Genomic DNA, 19,933 nt, shown 5'->3' with positions numbered 1-19,933 from the left:
ATCAAGTACAAAATCGCAGGTTATTTGGCTAAATTAGGGGGTAAAGATACTGATGGGTTCACAAGGAAGGACACTGGCAGATGTTGAACTCAATATTGAAAAGACAGGTACTGGGCATGCCAGACAGGTGCTTGAAGCTTCAATGCCTATTTCTATAAATTTCATAACAAATTTGTGTGGTAAAATCAGTAGCCACATCTTAGAATGAGTGAAAACATTCAGAACTGTTAAGTAACCTGCTGAAGACCACACTGTCAGTGAGCGGCCAAGTCAGAGCCCAAAGGCCATGCTTCCCCTGTACCAGGCCTACTCCCCCTGCAGAATCCTCGTTCTACTTACGGACAATATGCTGAAATTGAAGACCAATGTATGCTTTGAACAAAATTTTACGTATCTACATGGGATTATAGATCTGGAAAAGGAAGTAGTACATTTCTACCAAACCAATAATTTTATGTTATTTTTCAAGTTCAATTAAATGCAATAACTTTTTCATTGTATTAATAAAAAACAGCAGTGCTCATTTCTTTGGTACTAGAGTAGAATTTCTTACAATTCTTAGAGTATGCATTCTTAGGATATAATATTTCTTTAAAAATTGTATTTCAAGCTGATTAAAATTATTTCATTCTGAAGAATTTTGAATAGGAATGTAGACTACATATTATGGATATTTAGATTGACAGGCAAAAATCTGACAGCATCTCTTAATCCATTTACTTCACTGTGACCACATTTTTTAAAATTGAGCTATATATTATGTGTAGTTTTTATGATGGTTTTGAATTCCTAGTACCTATATTTATTTCAGCAGACATAATATACATGTCTTTCTTTGGAGTCTAATGCAATCTTCCCAAATACACTACAGCAACTCTATGCTATCAGCCAAACAATCCTGATCTTCCTTCTTGTTCCACATCACCACTGAGATATATCTATATCACATTTATTATTTGTTTTGAACCTTATTAATTTAAATGATATGTCCCCTGCCTTCAAGAAGCTTACAATCTAGTGCACTGCTGTCCGATAGAACTTTCAGTGATGGTGAAAATGGTCTAAATTTGTGCTGTTCAACACAGAAACCATGAGCTACATGTGGCTATTAAGCAATTGAAATGTGGCTAGTGCAGGTAAAGAACTACATTTTTCATATTATTTCATTTTAATGAATTTAAATTGAATAGCCACAGCACAGCTATAATTGGTATAATCAGACATGAAAGTGACAACAAAAAAGCGAAATGAGCAATGCTATATAGATGTATAGTGACCTCTTGAGAGTATTAGAGATGAGGAACTTTGATTATGAAATTCTGGAAAGGGCTTCACGGAGGAAGCAATTGAAGGATGTGGGGATTCCAACTGTTAAAGAACAGGAAAATGGCACTCCACTATGAGAGAACAGGATGAACAAAGGCACATGGTTTATTCCCAAATTAGTAGAAGGGATCGTGTCTTATGCATTTATATATCCGCCATATGTCCATACTCACTGCTAAACCTCGCCAGCCCTCTGGCAAATTTTTCACACATAGAAAACCTTCAACGTATTTCTAGTGAGTTGATTTTAAAAGCAAATAATAACCACATAATTTCTTTTAACACAGCAAGTGTTTCTAAAAGTCAAATGGGAACAGTCTTTTATGCATTGTATCTTTCATAATTAAATGATAAATAATTTGAAAGACAAAAACAGGAAGGGAAAAGACGTTAGGGAATGTTAAACAGAGAGTCTTGCCAAGTTAAGACAGTGATATTGCAGGGGGTAGGGGAAGGAGGCACACAGACTACGTGGGAATAGGAATGCTTATTAATAATTTTTTTAGTTATATTGTATTATGTTCCAAAGGAGAGATTTTGAAGTATCCTTGGAATGTCTAATATTCTTCTATCATGAGAAATGAAAGATTTTATCAAATATTATTTTATCAAACTGTGTATCAAAATACACAGTTTTGGAGGCTGTTGTTTTTGTACTTATAAGGATTTCAAGATGTGCTTTCACAACTCATTGTTTCAAAAATAGCTTTCTTTCTTTTTTTCCTGTTTTCCTTAAGAGACATTATAGTTATACTATCTTTTTTTTTAATGCCTGGCTGTGACAAAGTCATAGAAAATAGTACAGTACATAGAATAAATCCTACTAGTTCACAACATACAAATCATAAAAATATTTTACAGCAAAAGATGAATACCACAAAATACCATGCCTGCCTAAAGGAAAATCACAAAATCATCCCTATTTTAATTGCGTGTTAAAAATTTCTAACAAATGCAGTAACACTTATGCAACCTTTATGTTTGTGGTGATTTTAATCCTTTTTTTGTGAGGAAGATTGGCCCTGAGCTAACATCTGACAATCCCCTTCTTTTTTGCTGAGGAAGATTGGTCCTGGGCTAACATCCGTGCCCATCTTCCTCTACTTTATATGGGACGCTGCCACAGCACGGCTTGACAAGTGGTGCGTCGGTGCGCGCCCCAGATCCGAACCGGTGAACCCTGGGCCGCCACAGCGGAGCGCGCGCACTTAACCGCTTGCGCCACCAGGCCGGCCCCTCTAATCCTTTTTTAAAGTGGAGAAAAAAATCCCGTCGCATGAAGAACCTACTTTTTTCCAAGTATTCTATAACACACAAAATATTTATTTTCTTCACAGAAAAAAATATAACTACTTTCTGACAGTTCTTTTTACTTTGCTTCAAGTACAGAAAAAGAGCTTAAGAATATACATGCAAATTCCATATTTCAAAACCCACTGGAATTCACTGGTTTCTGTGGAATCTCCCAGAACGTACACTACTTAAGGTTGAGGATTTGTCCTGTGAACAGCTATTTTTCTGGCCCCTACAACAGTGCCTATAATCTATAGCAAGTGTTCAATAAACATTCATTGAATGAATTAGTGAATGACTGGAAGTGTATAAACAACTTTTCGTTGTGGTTGTTTTTGAAACACATGATTGAGGAGTCATCTGTTTTTAACAAACACAGAAGTGAGTTTGAACTCAAAATTTACCTTCAAAAAAGATGTCTAGATTTTAGCAAATGGTATTTAGTAAAATAAGCTACGTAGTACGTTCACGTTTGCAGCAAGGTAGCATTACATCAGTCTGCAACTGACATCATCCCTTTTCACCCTTGAGGACTGCTGAGTCCAACCTGAGATCTCAGCCCTGCCCTGATCCTGAGCCAATCCTAACCTAAGCAGACAAGTTATCAAGAGAGTGAAGCCCGCCTGTTAGCAGCATCTAGAAGCAGAGTGCTTTCCTAAGCTAGGGATCCAGTGTGCCTCAGGGAAACCGTAAGCATCTGGGTACCCATCAAACCAAAGTGTTTACTCTCATCCCCACTTTGGCCTAACCAGGTTCTTGCCTCTGCATTCCCTCCTGTGCTCTTGCCACTGATACTTGAGTCTACCTGCATCCTGCAGCTTGTCTGGAGCACACATTATGTCTAGGTCTTGCTGGTGGCATTGTCCAAGGTATAAGACTGGGCAGTACAGACAGGGCTGGCATCACAGGTGTGTGACCTGTGCAGTTGCACAAGATCCTGCTCTTAGAAAGGCTCTGTGATTGGTTCAATGCTCTGTTGTCACCAGCTTGAAATGCTCAATATTTTTGATCAAAGGGCCCTGTATTTTCATTTTACAGTGGGCCCCACAAATTAAGTAGCCTGCCACAGACACTATGGAACTGGCAAATCTAAACCGTGGCATCTCAGGACATAGGATCACACCTTTCCTAAGAGTGTGAAGTAAAATGGGTCATTTCACTAAGTTTCCTCAGCTGAAAAAGAGAGAGAGTACCTGTTACTCTCTACCTCACAGGTAGATAAAGCAAAGGACTTTTTGAACTCTTGGAAAGAAAAAAATATGTAAGCATCTAGTATTTCTTAGTATTTCCTCTGCTTTCAGGCTTTATTAAAATGGCAGTGGAGAATAAAAGGACTATTTCACATTTCAAACAAGTATTAATGTACTCAAAAAAAATGTAGCCCTCTTCCTTCTCCTTTCTCCCCAACTTTCTCACCCTGTACCTCCAGCTAGAACCACTTGTTATTATAAATTAAGACCCCAGGAGAAAAACTGATTAAAATTATGTGAAGAAGTATTTGGTCTGAAGCTCACTATTTCTATCCTCAAACTAGGGAAAAAGTAAACTCACAGTTTAGAAGATTAAAAATTCATTAATAAATGTAGCTTAAAGCATAAATGAATTCATGTACACGAAAATGCTCTCTATATACTATATCTATCCATCTATAAATACATACAAACTGTACAACTATAAGGTATCCTTCCTGGAGACAATACCACATGACCTCAATCCCCACCCCCACCTGGCTTACAGGATAAAATATCAGAGAAAGCAAACAAATCATAAGACTTTAGTCCAGAATTGTTATACAGAAAAATCACTTTTTACATAAAAATGAAAATTAATCCTACGGATGAGAAGTTAGAAGTGGGAAAAAAACACATACATGTCTTAAAGATCATAACTCCATATAAGGTTATATTTATTAACATATGGAAAACATGTAAATATTACACAAGGGGGATTTGAATTCCATATAAGAAAGACTTAATTCCTCCGGAATTTTATTCATCCTATACAATTAAGTGAAAAATTCAAAACGAAAAAGTGAAAGGAAACAAATAGAGATGAAATTTTTTCCTTCTGTGATCCAAAGAATTTTAGCCATAGAAGTACACAAAAACCCTCAACAAAAATGTGCCAGTCTACAATATGACCAAAATAGTCAAGCTAATTTCTCTGGCACAGGAATCGATATACTAGCTGCCATAATAACTTATTACCTAGATAACACTGAATATAAGTGACAGTTCCCAAATGGGAATCCAAGTTACATTTAAACAAATACACAGATTATTTTTACTGGTATCTTCAATGCTTTGATAATCGACGAAAATTGGAAGGACTTGGAAGGACAACACATTCCTAACTAAAAGCCAATTAATACAATTCAGCTTAATTCAACAAATACTGAATGAGTGATGACATATGAAAGGGATCCCATTGATAAAGATGGGTAAGAAACATTCCTACCCCCCAAAATACTAGTTTGCCTAGGATATATCACTCTGCTCTATGTTCTTTTCTTTTTCATATTGGAACTCACAGATAACATAACAGGGGTAGGCAGAAGAGAATACCGGAAATTTCTACTATTCAACTACAACTTCAGCTACAACCTGACTTTCTCTCTTTACCTAAGGTTTTATGTAGTGCCTAATAGTCTGTACTTCTGGATACCTGGTGTTTATGTGAATTTCTCTTCCCCTTGGACATTTTCAAGGAGTATATACATAGGTTCTTTCTTTTTTCTTATTCTCTATGCAGTTTCCATTCTTCTTAATCTATGTTGTTAGCAATGGCAGGTACCACTTTGAGGCTTGGTAACAGACTCGAAAAGATGTGGACAACCTATTTGCTGAATGAAGAGCTACAAAGACACAGTGCGGCAACAGAAATACTGGTACGAGTATCTCTTGCCCTGTATTTTTATTGGCTCTACTCTAGGGCCTAGCTTTTTTTCACTGTTATTTTCAAGTTATGTGGAAGAATTCTGGAGGTTAAAGTATCACATAAATATAATTTTATTATGAGATTAATTATAAAGTTATTGTATTTGTTATTACGTGCCATAACAAGGTTGCACCATTTATAAAGCAGTACCAAAAAGAAGGCATTTTCTTCTTACTGTTTTTTGGGAGCAGTAAATTTCACCTTCAAAACCTTAGAATCTATGTAACTTGTAATAAAATTGAATTTTTTACTCAAAACACACAAACATACACGTATGCACTCACCAACTTATATAGATCAGTTGGAAAGATATCCTAGATGTTTACATGACACGAACATATTTCATTCATAAGCAAGGATACCTTCCAAATTGAATGAATAATTCAAGAAAAGGGAAGGAACTAAATGCACAGATTCTGGGGCCAGACTGTGTGGGTTCAATCCCCAGCCTTTTCATATTCTAGCTGGATTGCTTTGGACAGTCATTGAATTTAACCTGCTGTGTCTCATTTCACATTTGCAAAAGGAGAGGAACAGTACTTACCTCACGGCGCTGTATTTTAAAAAGCACTATATATATATATGAGTAAAGTGCTAAGAACAGTACCTGTTTCATATTAAATATTTTCTAAACTTTGGAAATTATTATGAATATTATCATTCTTACCCTCTAAAATGATAATGTGATTGATAAGTCCATAACTATATTTGTCAGGTAAGTTCTCCTTACAGTAGCCTTTATGTGAGAAGAAAATTGCCCCAGTGGTTCTTATTTTATCCACAACCCATTGTTTTAAACTCTGGATAAAACTTAAGCAGGAGATATAAAATGTGTACATTTAATATTATAGCTCTATGTAAAAATCTAGCTTTAAGAGGCTTCAGTTCAGCTATTTTTAACTTCTTTGGGGCCACATACTGCTGTGGGATCTAATGAAAGCTATAGATATAGATATAGATAGATATAGATATATAGGTATAGATATAGATACAGATATAGATATATAGATAGATAGATATAGTGTGTGTGTGTGGTGTGTGTGTGTGTGTGTGTGTATTTCAGGAATTCATGAATCCCCTGAATCAATTAACGATTCATAGAGATCGTGAATCCACGTTAAGAACTCCTACTCTATTGAAAGAGAAGTAGGACTTTGTGGTAGAAATAATGGCCATCGAACTTGCAATAATTAAGTTAGACCCATCAGAAATTAAGCATCTGGAAAGTATTCAGAAGAGGTCACCTGTAAGACTGATGGAGAGTATGCAAAAGATTTAGCCACGATCATGAACACTCAAATCCTCAACATTCTACCTGCCATGGTAGAGGACATCTAGTTATAATCTCTAAAGTGGGACAAAGCTAGGCAAACCTACCATGTTTATTATTTTAAGGATCTGGGCTCCCAAATACCCACGCAGATCCCCTTTTTGAGGAAAAGTCTCCTTTTGTGATTCCAGCTCAAAGCCTACCTTAAAAGCAGTCCATCAGCCTCCCTGGAACTTTCCCCTACACACAGGAATAGGTAGAATTACCACATGTCCTGGTTTACCCACAGCCACTACTTAATTATTAATAGTATCCCATTTCATTCTCAGAAGTGTCTGGTTTGGACAATAAATTATATAGTCACTGCAAATCTAGAGACAAGGAAAGGAAAACTTAAACGAAAATATGGGGAAATAAAATTTTTCTCCCTCAGTGCTAGAATAGATAGGCTTAACATTACTACCTCTCGGCCTTCCTTTCCATGGGCTTCACCGAAGTTCCCACTGATGTTCTAAGAAGAGCAGGTGCCCTTCCCCAGTAGGAAGATCACACGAGCCTCTCCTCTTGCCACATCAGTGAGGTAAAGAGAGACCTCAGTGCAAGTGGCTTCTAAAAAACAAGATACTTGGGAATCAGCAACTTTTAACACTTAACTATATTGCATAAATACCTCCTTGCCCCAATAGTATATCCTTAATTTCCTCCTCCTGAGGACATGGTGGAGGGAGGAGAACTCAGCACAACAAACCTAACCTCACAAATATTTGTCTAACTCTGGTTAACTTTCTGAGCCTAAACTCCTATGAAGCCGACAGTGCCTCTGGTTCATTAATGTCATTGTTGACAAAGGCTTCCCACTGTGATCCCCTGGTTTAAAGAAGAAATGTTTTTAGAAACACGCACATAGAAAACCATTCCTTTTAAATCCCCTAGAAACAATAATTCCAATAGAATATAAATCATGCTCTATAATGAACTCTTGTCAGCAAGTAGTCTCAAATAGCAGAGAGCTCTTATTAAAAGAATAATCCAGGCATCATTTAGATAATAAAATATGGTCTGAGATGGCCAGCAGAGCTGGCATAAGAAATTATTTGTGCTATTAATTGGCTCTCATTGCCATCCACATATTTGAGGAGGACGTTCCCCCTCTCTTTTCCAGAATTTTCACTTTATAATTCCTCTCTTATGTAAATAAAAAAATAAAATACAATTACTACCCATGCAATACTCCCAAGCTAAAGCCAGTGGGAGTGATTATTGTAAGATTGAGAGGCTAGGCTGTCAAATCTCATTTCCAGTGCATTCCCTCCACATGCCTTTCAAAGGAGTAGGGTTCGGCTCTTGGCTGAGGCTCTGTGACATTCATAATTGCTTTTCCCTCCAACATCCCTTGTATCAGTAAGTGAAAATGGCAGTAGGTATCTTCTTCTGATGAGTTTTTCAAATGAAAATGAGGAAACGAATGTCTAATTACATACATATCTGGAAAGAGGAAACAGTTTTGGCTTTTTTTCCCCCAAATATCTTCTGAATTGAAATATCTTTAATACAGCACTCAAATAGCTACCTCCTAGAAAGATGTATTAAAACTTAGAAGAAAAATTCCTCAGCAGAAGGCTTGTCTTGTAAATCCCAGGATCAACCTTTATTGTTAAAATCAATTGAATTTTGAGACCTAACAATGTTATAAAAATTGTTGCCCTTTCAGGAATATTCTTTTGATCTGCTAAGCAGTTTTTATTATATATTCATCAAATTACTTTGCTGATAGGAAAATCTGGGCTTTTCAAAAGTGCTGTGTCTTTACCAAAAGAACTGATTCGTCAAACAGTTAAATGTGGAGTTTCTTCCTTACACAGCTATTGTATTGATGAAAGCATAATTTTTTTCCTGCTAACATTTATTTCTGTATTCTGCCTACATCGCTGCATTCACTTATGTAAATGTGAGACAACTCTATGATGTAGGTGCTTTTATTAATCCCATTTAATAGATAAGAAAAAGAAAGGTCAAATTATCTGTCCAGATTATACACTTATTAAGTGATGTAGCTCGTAACTGCCATGCTATACTGACCTCTTAGAAAAGAAAATTCATGTACGTTAAAGATCTATTTGAACACGGAAAAGGAACGTCTGAGTTTAGTGTATATGAAACGTGTATTTTTAGAATGTCATGCAACAGATTTGCTTATAAGTAATGAAAAAAATATAAAATATAGGTAATAGGAATAAACACTAAGTTAAGCTAAGGACACATATAATCATGGAACAAGATAATTGGGTCCTAAATAACATTTATTGCAATATTTGGAGCGAAGAAGGCGCGACTTCCACTTTGCCAATGTCGGAGCGTGTACCCCACAAGCACTGCATTTAGTTTGGTTTCCAACTTTAAAAGGGATGCAGGGAAGCTGTGCCAAACTGCAGCCAGCGTAATTGAGTGGTGAGGAATGTGGCCTCAGGAATCTGACACTCGGGTTCAAACCCAAGCTCTTCTACTTAACTAGCCATGACTTTCAGCAAGTTACTTCAGCTGTCACTGCACCTGTTCTCTCACCTGGACAACAGGAATAATAATAACAACAAGAACAACACATTTTACCAGGGCTGTTGGGAGTATTTAATGAGATCAAACATTAGTAAGGTACAAGACAAGTACTCAATGAATATTAACTATTAATATGTTCAAAGGAGAATGTTCAGAATAATGATGAGACTTGAAATACTATCATACAAGGAACAGATGAACAGAATTTAGAGAAAGAGAGGAACTTAATTTCCCTGGCTTCCAGAGTCACAGACTTTTCTATCATTGGATAGAAATTAAAATAAGACAAATTCTGGTTCAAAAATGAAAGAACCTTGTGAGAATTAGAGCTTTCCACAGACAGAATGGGCTTGTCCAGAATTAGATGTTTACTTAGATATACTGGGGGGAAGATTAAAAGAGGCTTGGTCATGACATCTTTTATGCTTCCTTCAAAATTTGAGATTCTATGAAAAAAAAATTGATCTTACAAAATCATATGAAGTAACTGCTCCTCTTACTGCAAAAGTCTGCTTAGGTAGAGAAACCGGTCAATAATTTCTAATCGCTTCGTCCCTGAAGCCTGAAATTTTCTAAAATTTCTAGCCCATATTGATCTTTCAATTCTCTGAACCACTAGAATTCTTATAAATAAAATATGTTTACAGTTGAGAAATATGCAGTCTAAAATTATCTCTAGCTTCTTCAATTGATTTTTTTATTCCAAACTAATTCCCAATGCTGGGAGACTAAAGATCATATATTATATTGTTCTTTTACCCCTTGTTATAGTATTCAGCACAATGATGGAGAGCGGACTAAACGTCTAGCAAATAGTGATTTTCTGTTTGAATCTAAAGCATATTATCTCACAGAAATCTCAATATAAATCCAAGAAACTTGTTTGAATGACTGCACTTTACTCATATAACCGAAAGCTAGAGAATGAAATTATCAAGGCCTTTCATAACTACAGACATGAACTGTTGTTCAAGGGGTTCGTTTACCCCTTGTTGAGAACATTGCCACAAATGATAATAACTTCAATAGATTTACTTATAGATAGATCATTTATCAACAAAAAAGAACATTTAGAGAAATGTTCCATTTTGAGTAAGCTCTAAGATTTACCCGTAGTAATTTTTCCCACACCAGAATCATAATCTATGTAGCTTTCTTCCAAATTAAACTTCATGGAGTTACACAGTTTTAGTTATAAGATGAATAAGTTCTGGGGATCTAATGTACAGCACAGCGACTATAGTTAATCATACTGTACTGTATACTTGAAATTTGCTAAGAGAGTAGATCTTAAGCCTGTTCACCAGAAAAAAAAAAAGGCAACTATGTGAGGTGATGGATATGTTAATTCACTTGATTGTGGTAATCATTTCACAACATATATGTATATCATCACATTGTACACTGTAAATATACACAAGTTTATTTTTTAATTATACTACAATTAAAAAAATAAACTTCATAGGGGAAAAAATGTGCACTAGAGAATGCTGATAGTATTGTGTACTTGTTGCATGATGCTTATCTCAGTATTAGAATAATTGTTTTCTTCATTTCTACTGATAATACGTAAAGAACTACTAATTCAGTTGGTATAATAGATTATTCATAATTCATCCTATAGATGCCTTTTGTTATATCTTTGTATAAATTAAAGTCACTTTATGAACTTTGATTTATAAAAGTAAAATCAAAACTTAAATATATCTTCCTTTACTTTAAAAAAAAATGGAGAAAGAACTCTTAATATAATCCTTTTTAAACTTAAGAAGCCTGTTTGCACTCCTGAACAGTTAAAAAAAAAAAAAAGATTCTATTTTGAATTACAAAGAAACAGATTTTTTCAGAGCTTTAATTGAGTACAACATTAAGGCAAAAGAATGCACAATTAATTATACTAACAAATGATTGCACTTTTCTCTTATCTGTTATAGATAGATGATGATGAAAGATAGGTAGGTAGGTAGGTAGATAGACAGACAGACAGACAGACAGACAGACAGATAGACAGATAGATCACAATCCCAGACAAGTCAAGATATTAACCTTTTAAAAATTTCTGAAGACCAGTTCTCAGGAGTACACAGCTCTGCAAAAAATACAGGGCCTAGTAGTAAAAAATATGAATTTTTGAGTCTGAATGCCCGGATTTGAATCCATTAGTTAAATAAACTTTAGCAAGTTAATTACTCTCTCTAAATCTCTGTTTTCCTGCCTGTGAAAGGGGTTTAGCAATATTATTTACTTTATAAAATTGTGATCTTTTAATGACATAAAACATCTAAATCATTTTGAATTTATACGTCGCCTATAATAAGCATTACATAACTGTTCTGAATTACTGTTATTATTATTAGTGGCACCTCCTTATTCATAGTCCATTTTATCATAATAGCCCTGGACAGGCAAACAAGCCATTTAAAGAACAGAATGTAAAGCAGATTTTCTCTACCAAGGGCTTTCTTGGGGTTCTAATGCTCCACAGAACGTATTATTGCCACAAAGGGAAATAAATAGAACCCAGAGCTTCCACTGACTATGGCTCTCTTCCCTGTATGGCAGGAATGGCTAGGTGGAAGTTGGGATTATAATCTGTGGCCATGTTTCTGATGCTCTACAACTTTATGTTCTAGAACCATGGCACAGAACAAGTCTAGCCGAACATATGAGATAGAGACCCATTTAATACTGCTGTCTAAACCAGCAGTCTCCAAAATCAGGGGGAAAAAATATTTTGAACATGTATCCTGAAATAAATACATAATTTATGTATATGAGCTACTGTATTGACAAAGTACATTATAAAACATTCTGAAGGAAGGATTAACAGCAAGTCCAAACCTTTCTCTAAACACTGTTTTCCTGGAAACATTTTAGGTTAAGATAAATGGGGAATGCCAGCTGTATTACCAGGCAACACTGTTTATTATTGGTGGGATGCATCTGGACCAGAAGGATGGTGAATGAACCATAAAATAATTTTAGGACTCACACACCTCAGCTTCCTGTGTGCAGCGTGTTCTTGCAACTGAGGGCATCCCTTGAGGAGACGTGGGCTGTTACCAAGATATTATACCTGTGCAGCATGAGCCTTACCCAAGGCAAGGTAGTCCATGCCTATCCATACGGTACCCTCATCTTACAATTGAGTTACTACATGTGGAGTAAGGGAAAGGAGGTAGAAATGGTTCCTGAGCAACTATAGAGACTCCCACTGAAGAAGCACCTGACATTATCCTACCGACATGATGCATTTTCTGTCTTGTATCCTTCTGCTAAACCAAGGGAACCTGATGCCAGACATTGGCCTACTGTGTCACGTGTAGTGTCAAACCAAAACCACAAGTCTACTCCTGACAATCATGCAGATCTACGCTTACGCAAAAATATATTACATCCTTCCTCTAACCAATGGATTGTTTAAAGCAACATACTTTTGATTACACTGCTTGGGTCCACATACTTTTCAGAATATTTTGGGTATATTCTTCATAACAAGCTTAGGATATTTTCTTTTTTCACTTTGTGATTTTCTGGTGTTTTTGACAGATCCCTATCTTTTGTCATCATAAATCTTTGGTTTTCTCTGCAACTGTTACTGCCTCTAGGCCTTTTTAAACTAAAAACAGGTATCTCCATTGTTAGAATTCTGCAGCAGCAAGACATAAGGAGTTTCTGAAAATACAAAAACTAGAATATCTTACCGAAGTTCTTCACTTCTTGCTAACTTTCCTTTAGAGGATATCAAGATGTAACTACAGGGGGCTTTAAAAACTATGACATTGTGGGAGAAGTAACTCTGTCTTTCCATTTTAATATACTTTTATAATAGTTTTATTAAAACATGCTATGCCAAAAATAGAACTATTTCTTCCATTCTTGAAACTACCCTCAATTCTAAATAACCAAATAATTTTATCACTTACTATGAAAATTCCTATAGATTTGTCTCTCATTACCCCATTTTCAGGCATGCATGGTTTTAAAAATTTTTTTTTTTTAACTTACCCTGAAACATGCAACATCAGCAGCATGTAGAAGGCAAAGAAGAGATTATGAGTATACCAGAAGATGTCATAGTTAGAAACTCTGAAAAAAAACAATTTCGTTTCAATGTCACTTTGCATTCCATCTCACTAAAAAGGTTGTGCATTGTTTCAAACACGTCACAATATAAGAAAGTTAAAATATGAGTTCGTCTGAGATTTATCTATTAATATCAAAGTATTAACATACTATACAGAGACAATTGACAAAAACTCTAAGAAACATTTCATCATTTTAAGGCTCTGTGTATTTCAAATAAAGATACATGGAAAGAATTATAATAAGGTGTTTATTGTAAAGTTACTATGATGTAAGGCTAAGGAGCAGACAATAGCCTGCTAATGGGTACTTTGCTATCCTTTCACCAATATTTTCAACTTGCAAATGATTTCTAAAACAACTAATGCTTCTATCCAAATACATATTTTAAGGGTAGTTCAAAGGAAACTGAAATGTAGAGAAATTAAATAAATACTCATCAAAATTTTATATTCTTTTCCTGGACAGTGTAGTATAACTTAAAAACAAAACCTTGGTGTTATTGCCCTGAGGGAAGAGAAAGAGTCTGAAAAGGAAGAGGTATGAGAAGCACGGTCTATAGAATGTATGAGAGAAGTAAAAAGACGAACAGTTACTTTATTTCATATGTCTGGGTGGATATCCATATATTAGAATCTTGGAGGTGGAGGGCAGGTATTTGTAACAGCTACTTAGATGATTCTGATACAACTCCCAGAATCTTTTAGAACCCCTGATTTAAGCAATAGCCAATTGTTTCACATTTACTTCATTCACAGATTTTGCTGTCATAAACAAGATCATCAACATCCTTGTAACATATGCCTTTTGCACATATCTGATTCTTTTTAAATTCAAATTCCTAGAAGTGGAATTGCTAGATCAAAGGGCACACTTTTGTAATGCTTTTGATACACAACGCCCAATATTCTCTGAAAACATATTTATCAACTACAAACCCAACCGTGGAGTAGGAATGCCTGTTTCCCCAAACTCAGACTCTATAAGTTTTCATTATTTTGTATAAGTGGACTTGGGTATTATTTCATTTGTGTGTTACTCACTTTTACTTCTTCTGTGACTTATCTGTTCATAATAATTACCCTTTCCTACAGCATAATTTTCTTAATTGTTGTGTGTAAATTCTCTAAATTTTAACAATGTACTAGTTCCATGTAATTGTAATAATTTGCCCAATAATATGTTCACATTTCAATTTTTATAATGTATATTGACATGCAGAAGTTTTAGTTTTCATATTTTTAGAAAGTCAAATATTTCCTATATTTTTCTTTGTCCATTTTGAGGTCTCATAAATATCCACTTAAAGTTTCTTTTAAATTTTTAATGGTGTCATTTTTTTTTACAGTTAACTCTAATTTATCTAGAATTTCATTCACTTAAGCCTTATTTTTCTCATAAGTTTGTAAGGGCACCTTCATTGTTTAGCAGTTTTTTATGTACAGCAAAGACTCTCACGGAATCTTCTATCAGCTCTGCCCCTTGGTTCGATGTCTTGGTAATTTTTGCAAGTAAGTCCTATTCTGTTTTAAGGTATTAAAGCTTAATCATTTTAATGTTTAGTGGGGCACAACCTCCCTTTACTCCTCTTTTGGAACACAAACTTGGATATTCTCTCAGGTGAACTCTGCTAAATTCAAAAAACAAACAAAATAACCTATCTGAGATTTGATTGAAACTGCAACGAACCCATAAAGTAATTGAGGCAGAACTCCATCTTTGCAGTATACAGTCTTCATTCAAATCTCTACTTGTTTCTCTCAGTGAAGTTCCATGTTTTTTCTATATAGCTTTTACTTTGTTTCTTATTAAGTTTATTCCTAGATATTTTGTGTTTTTGTTGCAATTGTAATATCGTCTGATTTTATTCAATTTTCAAGTTAATTATAACCATTATATAAAAGAGCTATTTTTTAATATTTGTTTTGTATACTTCTACCTATTTCAAATCTTTTATTTGGTATAATATTAATTTTTTCCATAATTCTCTTCGATTTTCTGGCTAAACAATTATATCCACCTTTTTGGAAATAATGACAATTTGTTGTTGCCTTCTTTTTAATAATTCTAAATGTTTCATGGGCCGGCCTGGTCGCACAGCGGTTAAGTGTATGCATTCTGCTTTGGCGGCCCAGGGTTCACCAGTTCGGATCCTGGGCGGGGACCTACTCACTGCTTATCAAGCCATGCCGAGGCAGTATCCCACATTGAACAACTAGAAGGACCTACAACTAGGATGTACTGGGGCTTTGGGGAGAAAAAAAAGAAAAAGAGGAAGATTGGCAACAGATGTTAGCTCAGCGTCAATCTAAAAGAAAAAAAAAGTTTCATTTATCACCATATGTAAATAACGGTGGAATTAAAAATACCACTTTTGTTTTTTCATAATTTTCTTAGGAATGTCTCCAGAGCTTCACTAGTAAGTATGATCTCAATTCTGGCTTTTATGATTTTTAATTCTGTAAAGAAAATTAATTCCTAGTTTACTCTGATTATTTTAATCCAGAATTAGAGTTCAGATTTAATAACTGCTATTTTAAAATCTATTGAGATGAAAATATGTTTCTATTCCTGTCATCTGTTATTAGGATATATTACTTGTTTTAATAGATTGACCCATATTGAACCATCAGTGAATTACTTCACTACATTCTACTATCAGAAATCAAACATTAGAATCATATTTATTCGCTTAATTTCTCTAATGCTTTATTTCCTCACTGGTAAAGAGGAAAGATAGACAAAGACTCTCTCCATGAACCATTTAAGGATTCCATAATTCTCACAATACAGCTTGGAGAAAAGTGGAGTTGGTTTTATAATCTCCTTTAAACAAATGAAAAAACTGAAGATTAAGAGACATTTACTGAATTGTTTATGAGCACAAATGTAATGGCTCAGGTGAGCACAGAACCTGATCTTTATATTCCATTTTACAAAACTCTGTCTTAATTAAGGATTTTTTTGCTAGATGTAGAATCTATAAGATACAGAATTGAAGATATAAAAATATATCTTCAATCTTACAAATAAATATGTCAGATGCCCTAATTTTCTTTCAAGAACTCGTAAAACTGAAACAGTAAGGTTTTTTTTTTTTTAATTTTTTGTTTATTGCAGTAACATTGGTTTATAACATTGTAAAAATTTCAGGTGTACATCATTGTACTTCTATTTCTGCATAGTAAGGTTTTTTAATGAAGGCTTTACCTAATTAAAATAAAATTTCTCCTCACAAAATTGGGACTCTCATTGACTAACATTAGAGATTTGCCTTTCTGTAAGGTGCTTTTTAATTCTTATGAAAGGTCTTAAAAGTGTACTTACCATTTGACCTAGCCATTCTACGTCTAGGTATTTTTCTTTAGAACATAATTGAAAAAGTATGCAAAGATATATGAGTGAGGGGTGTTTGTTTCAGAATTGAAATACTGAAAAAATGGAATCAACCTAAACATCCAACAATAGGGGACTGGGAGAATAATCCATATCTATATGGTGATATGCTACCATATCATTTATCATTCAGTAAAGAGAATGATAGAGAAATGTTTTTTAATGTGGAAAAAATGTCCATAACACATATTTAAGTAAAAAGCAGATTTAAAACAGGGCATATAATATGATCCTACTTTGGTAAAAATATGTAGATATATGAAGAGAGAGATCAGGAGTGTAAAAGAGAGAGAAAGAGAGTGATTTTGGTGGAAGTACGAGATGGGGATGAGTGAGCAAGAGCAAGAAGGATCAAGTATGTAGACACAGACACCAGAAAGTTTATAGTATTAATCCCTGAGTGATGAGTTGATTTGTAAGGTTTTGGGGTGTGTGTATGTGTGCCCAGATGTGTTCAGAAGTGCAAGGATAGATTCATTTGCATATACTACTAGGCAATTATTTTCAAGGCATATGTGTGTGTATGTGTGTGTTTCCATTAAATTTCACATCTGAATAAGTAGAATGATTGAAGATTTTTGAAGATTAGAATATATAGTTTCTTCTTTTTGCTTTCTTAATCAAAAAGGTTTGACCAGAAACATAAGACACTGTACAATATTGTGAAAAACAGAATGCATCCATCAGAAAGAACATGTGAAAGTGCTCATGAAAATGTATATCTGCAGTTGCTCAAAATCTATTGACTAGAAGTATAAATGTGAATGCAGATATTTCCTACTGTTTTAGCAGATGTTAACTAACCATGTTTCCAAAGTTTTGTTTAGAATATTGCATTAAATCACAGCAAAACAAACTCACATCAGGATATGAGTCATAAAATAACTTTAAGCAATATATTCCTAGGAATTCCCAAGGTCCCTGTGCATACACATTGAATTCAATCCCATGTCACCTAGAGATACACTATCCTTCAGAAAGATGACCCTGAAGAACTCAAATTTCCTCAGTCATCAAGAAGTCTCCATACACAATTCCTTACCAACTCAGAATATTTGACTAATACAAAGAGATTTTTCAAAAACAGGAAATGATATATAGAAATGTTTCTACTTCACTCTTAGTTACCCAGAATAGTCCATAAACCGGATATTGCATTAGCTAAGCATTTTGGTTAATCAAGACTTTTGTACATATAAAAATGTAGATAATCTGAAGAAAATCTAAATAATCTGACCAGTAAACACTGAAAGAATGACTCTGACACTTACCGTATGGCATATGTAGAAGCTGTAATCATCAGGAATAGTACCAATACCATGCAGACCCCTGTCAGGCCAGGAACTATAAAAATGTACATAAGTCCGTTTTAACTTAAGTCATACTGAGAAAAAAAGTACAAAAAAATATTACTTTAAAATCCAAAGTGCTATGCTGCTCTGTGGGAAGTGCAATTGAAATTTCATACCTTCTCGTATGTTTCCTCTCAAAAGCCTTTTTCAATTAGCACAATTTCAAAAACCTTAAGACAGAGGCTTTTCCACCTTTGCCAGAAAGTCCATTTTTGTATTTCCAAATATTCCACTCAGAATGGTGAATATGTATCCACTTCTACAGGTATATACTTTACCAAATGTCAACAGCTAATGTAACAGGACAGGGTTAACATTTAATACCCTTCTGTCTGGGTTTTCTCCCCTATAGTACTAAAACTCCTTCCTCTCTGCTGCCCACTTTTATGGAACTAGTAGCTCCTTCGGTTTCAATTTCAAATAATTTCTTTTGAGCTTCACTACCTGGAATAATTTTAAAGAAAAAAATAAACAAAACCTAAAGCTTTCTAAAACCACAAGTTCAAGTGTAGAATAAAAAAATGGTAGATTTCAAGAAAAAATTACAGTGCTGATGTTTTAAGAACACTTGCAGACATATTTCCTTTTAGTATGGAAAACATGCTAAAATCAGTCCTTCAGATATGACATAACATTCATTTACTAAAAAGGAAGAAAACGTGTAAATACATTAGTTTTCAAAATTAATGACATGATAGATTGCTACAAATCCAGTGTTAGCTTGTATAGCACATCCAAAATGAACAGCTGATATGTTATATCGAAAAGAGCTAAAATCTCGTCTCATTTCTTAGTATCTTATTACTACCAAATAAAATATTCTGTCTATAAGTTGCCTTTATTTACTCTTACAATCATACAAGCAACAGTAAGTCCTAAATGCCCTAGCTGAGAGATTCCACCTTAAATCAGGCCACAGAGAAAAGCTACTGAAACAATTCTGTCTCCAAAAGTATAGACATTCCTCCACTTCTCTTCTTGCCAAGAAACCACCTCTGAAACAGAAGGGCTATCATGAAATACAAGCCACTTGCAGAAGCAGACAAGCTCAGTACTATATAAGAGCAATACTGGTATGCATCATTAAGAGTCCAGAGGGTTTAGAATCATGGGAAAATAACAACATTAGAAACCTTAGTACAATAGAAACAAGTTTCTACTTGTAAAGGGACACATGAGAAATAAGGGAGTTAGTCTTCGGACACTTAATACTTGAGTACTCTCTCTTCCTCACTCTTCCCAATACACAGATTTGGAAGCCTGACAAAACTTGCCCTGCCCTGATGGGCCTAATCCCAATCATCTCTTCTCTACACTGCTTCCCAGGGTACCCCTTTCCCACCCTCTTTCCCACTGCTCCAGGTGAGAACTTACTTCCTAGAGGTAAGGTAAGGTAAGACTAAAAGTATAGAAAAAATGCTATTTAAAAAGAATAGCATGACTAGAAAATGACCCAGCCTTTCCATCCCCAAGTATCTATCCAAAAAACCCCACAAATACATATCCACACAAAGACTTGTTCAAAAATTTCATAGTCACTTTATTTTTAATAGTCAAGGCCTGTAAACAACTCAAATCTCCATCAACAGATGAATGGATAAACAATTGTGGTATTATCTGTACCTGGAAAATTAATCAGCAGTAAAAAAACCATGAAGTGTCGGTATATATGCAACAATATAGATGAATCACACAATTATTAGACTGAAAGCCACACACC

The 19,933-nt window shown here is 34.7% G+C and overlaps 1 protein-coding gene across 2 annotated transcripts in view; it reads right to left on the bottom strand.

Annotated features, from left to right (window-relative positions):
* NOX4 (NADPH oxidase 4) overlaps positions 1-19,933 on the bottom strand; it is a 140,004-nt gene that overhangs the window by 80,163 nt on the left and 39,908 nt on the right. For both annotated transcript variants that reach the window (XM_058545435.1, XM_058545436.1), the window contains 2 exons: positions 18,133-18,205; positions 13,388-13,468 (listed from right to left, as the gene is read on the bottom strand). In XM_058545435.1, the coding sequence (XP_058401418.1) occupies positions 13,388-13,468; positions 18,133-18,205 (154 nt within the window). The remainder of the gene's footprint in view (positions 1-13,387; positions 13,469-18,132; positions 18,206-19,933) is intronic.

Source organism: Diceros bicornis, chromosome 7, assembly GCF_020826845.1.
Source record: "Diceros bicornis minor isolate mBicDic1 chromosome 7, mDicBic1.mat.cur, whole genome shotgun sequence".
Lineage (NCBI taxonomy): Eukaryota > Metazoa > Chordata > Mammalia > Perissodactyla > Rhinocerotidae > Diceros > Diceros bicornis.
The sequence above is the reverse complement of the archived record's forward strand: the minus strand, read 5'-3'. Positions and strand labels throughout refer to the sequence as shown.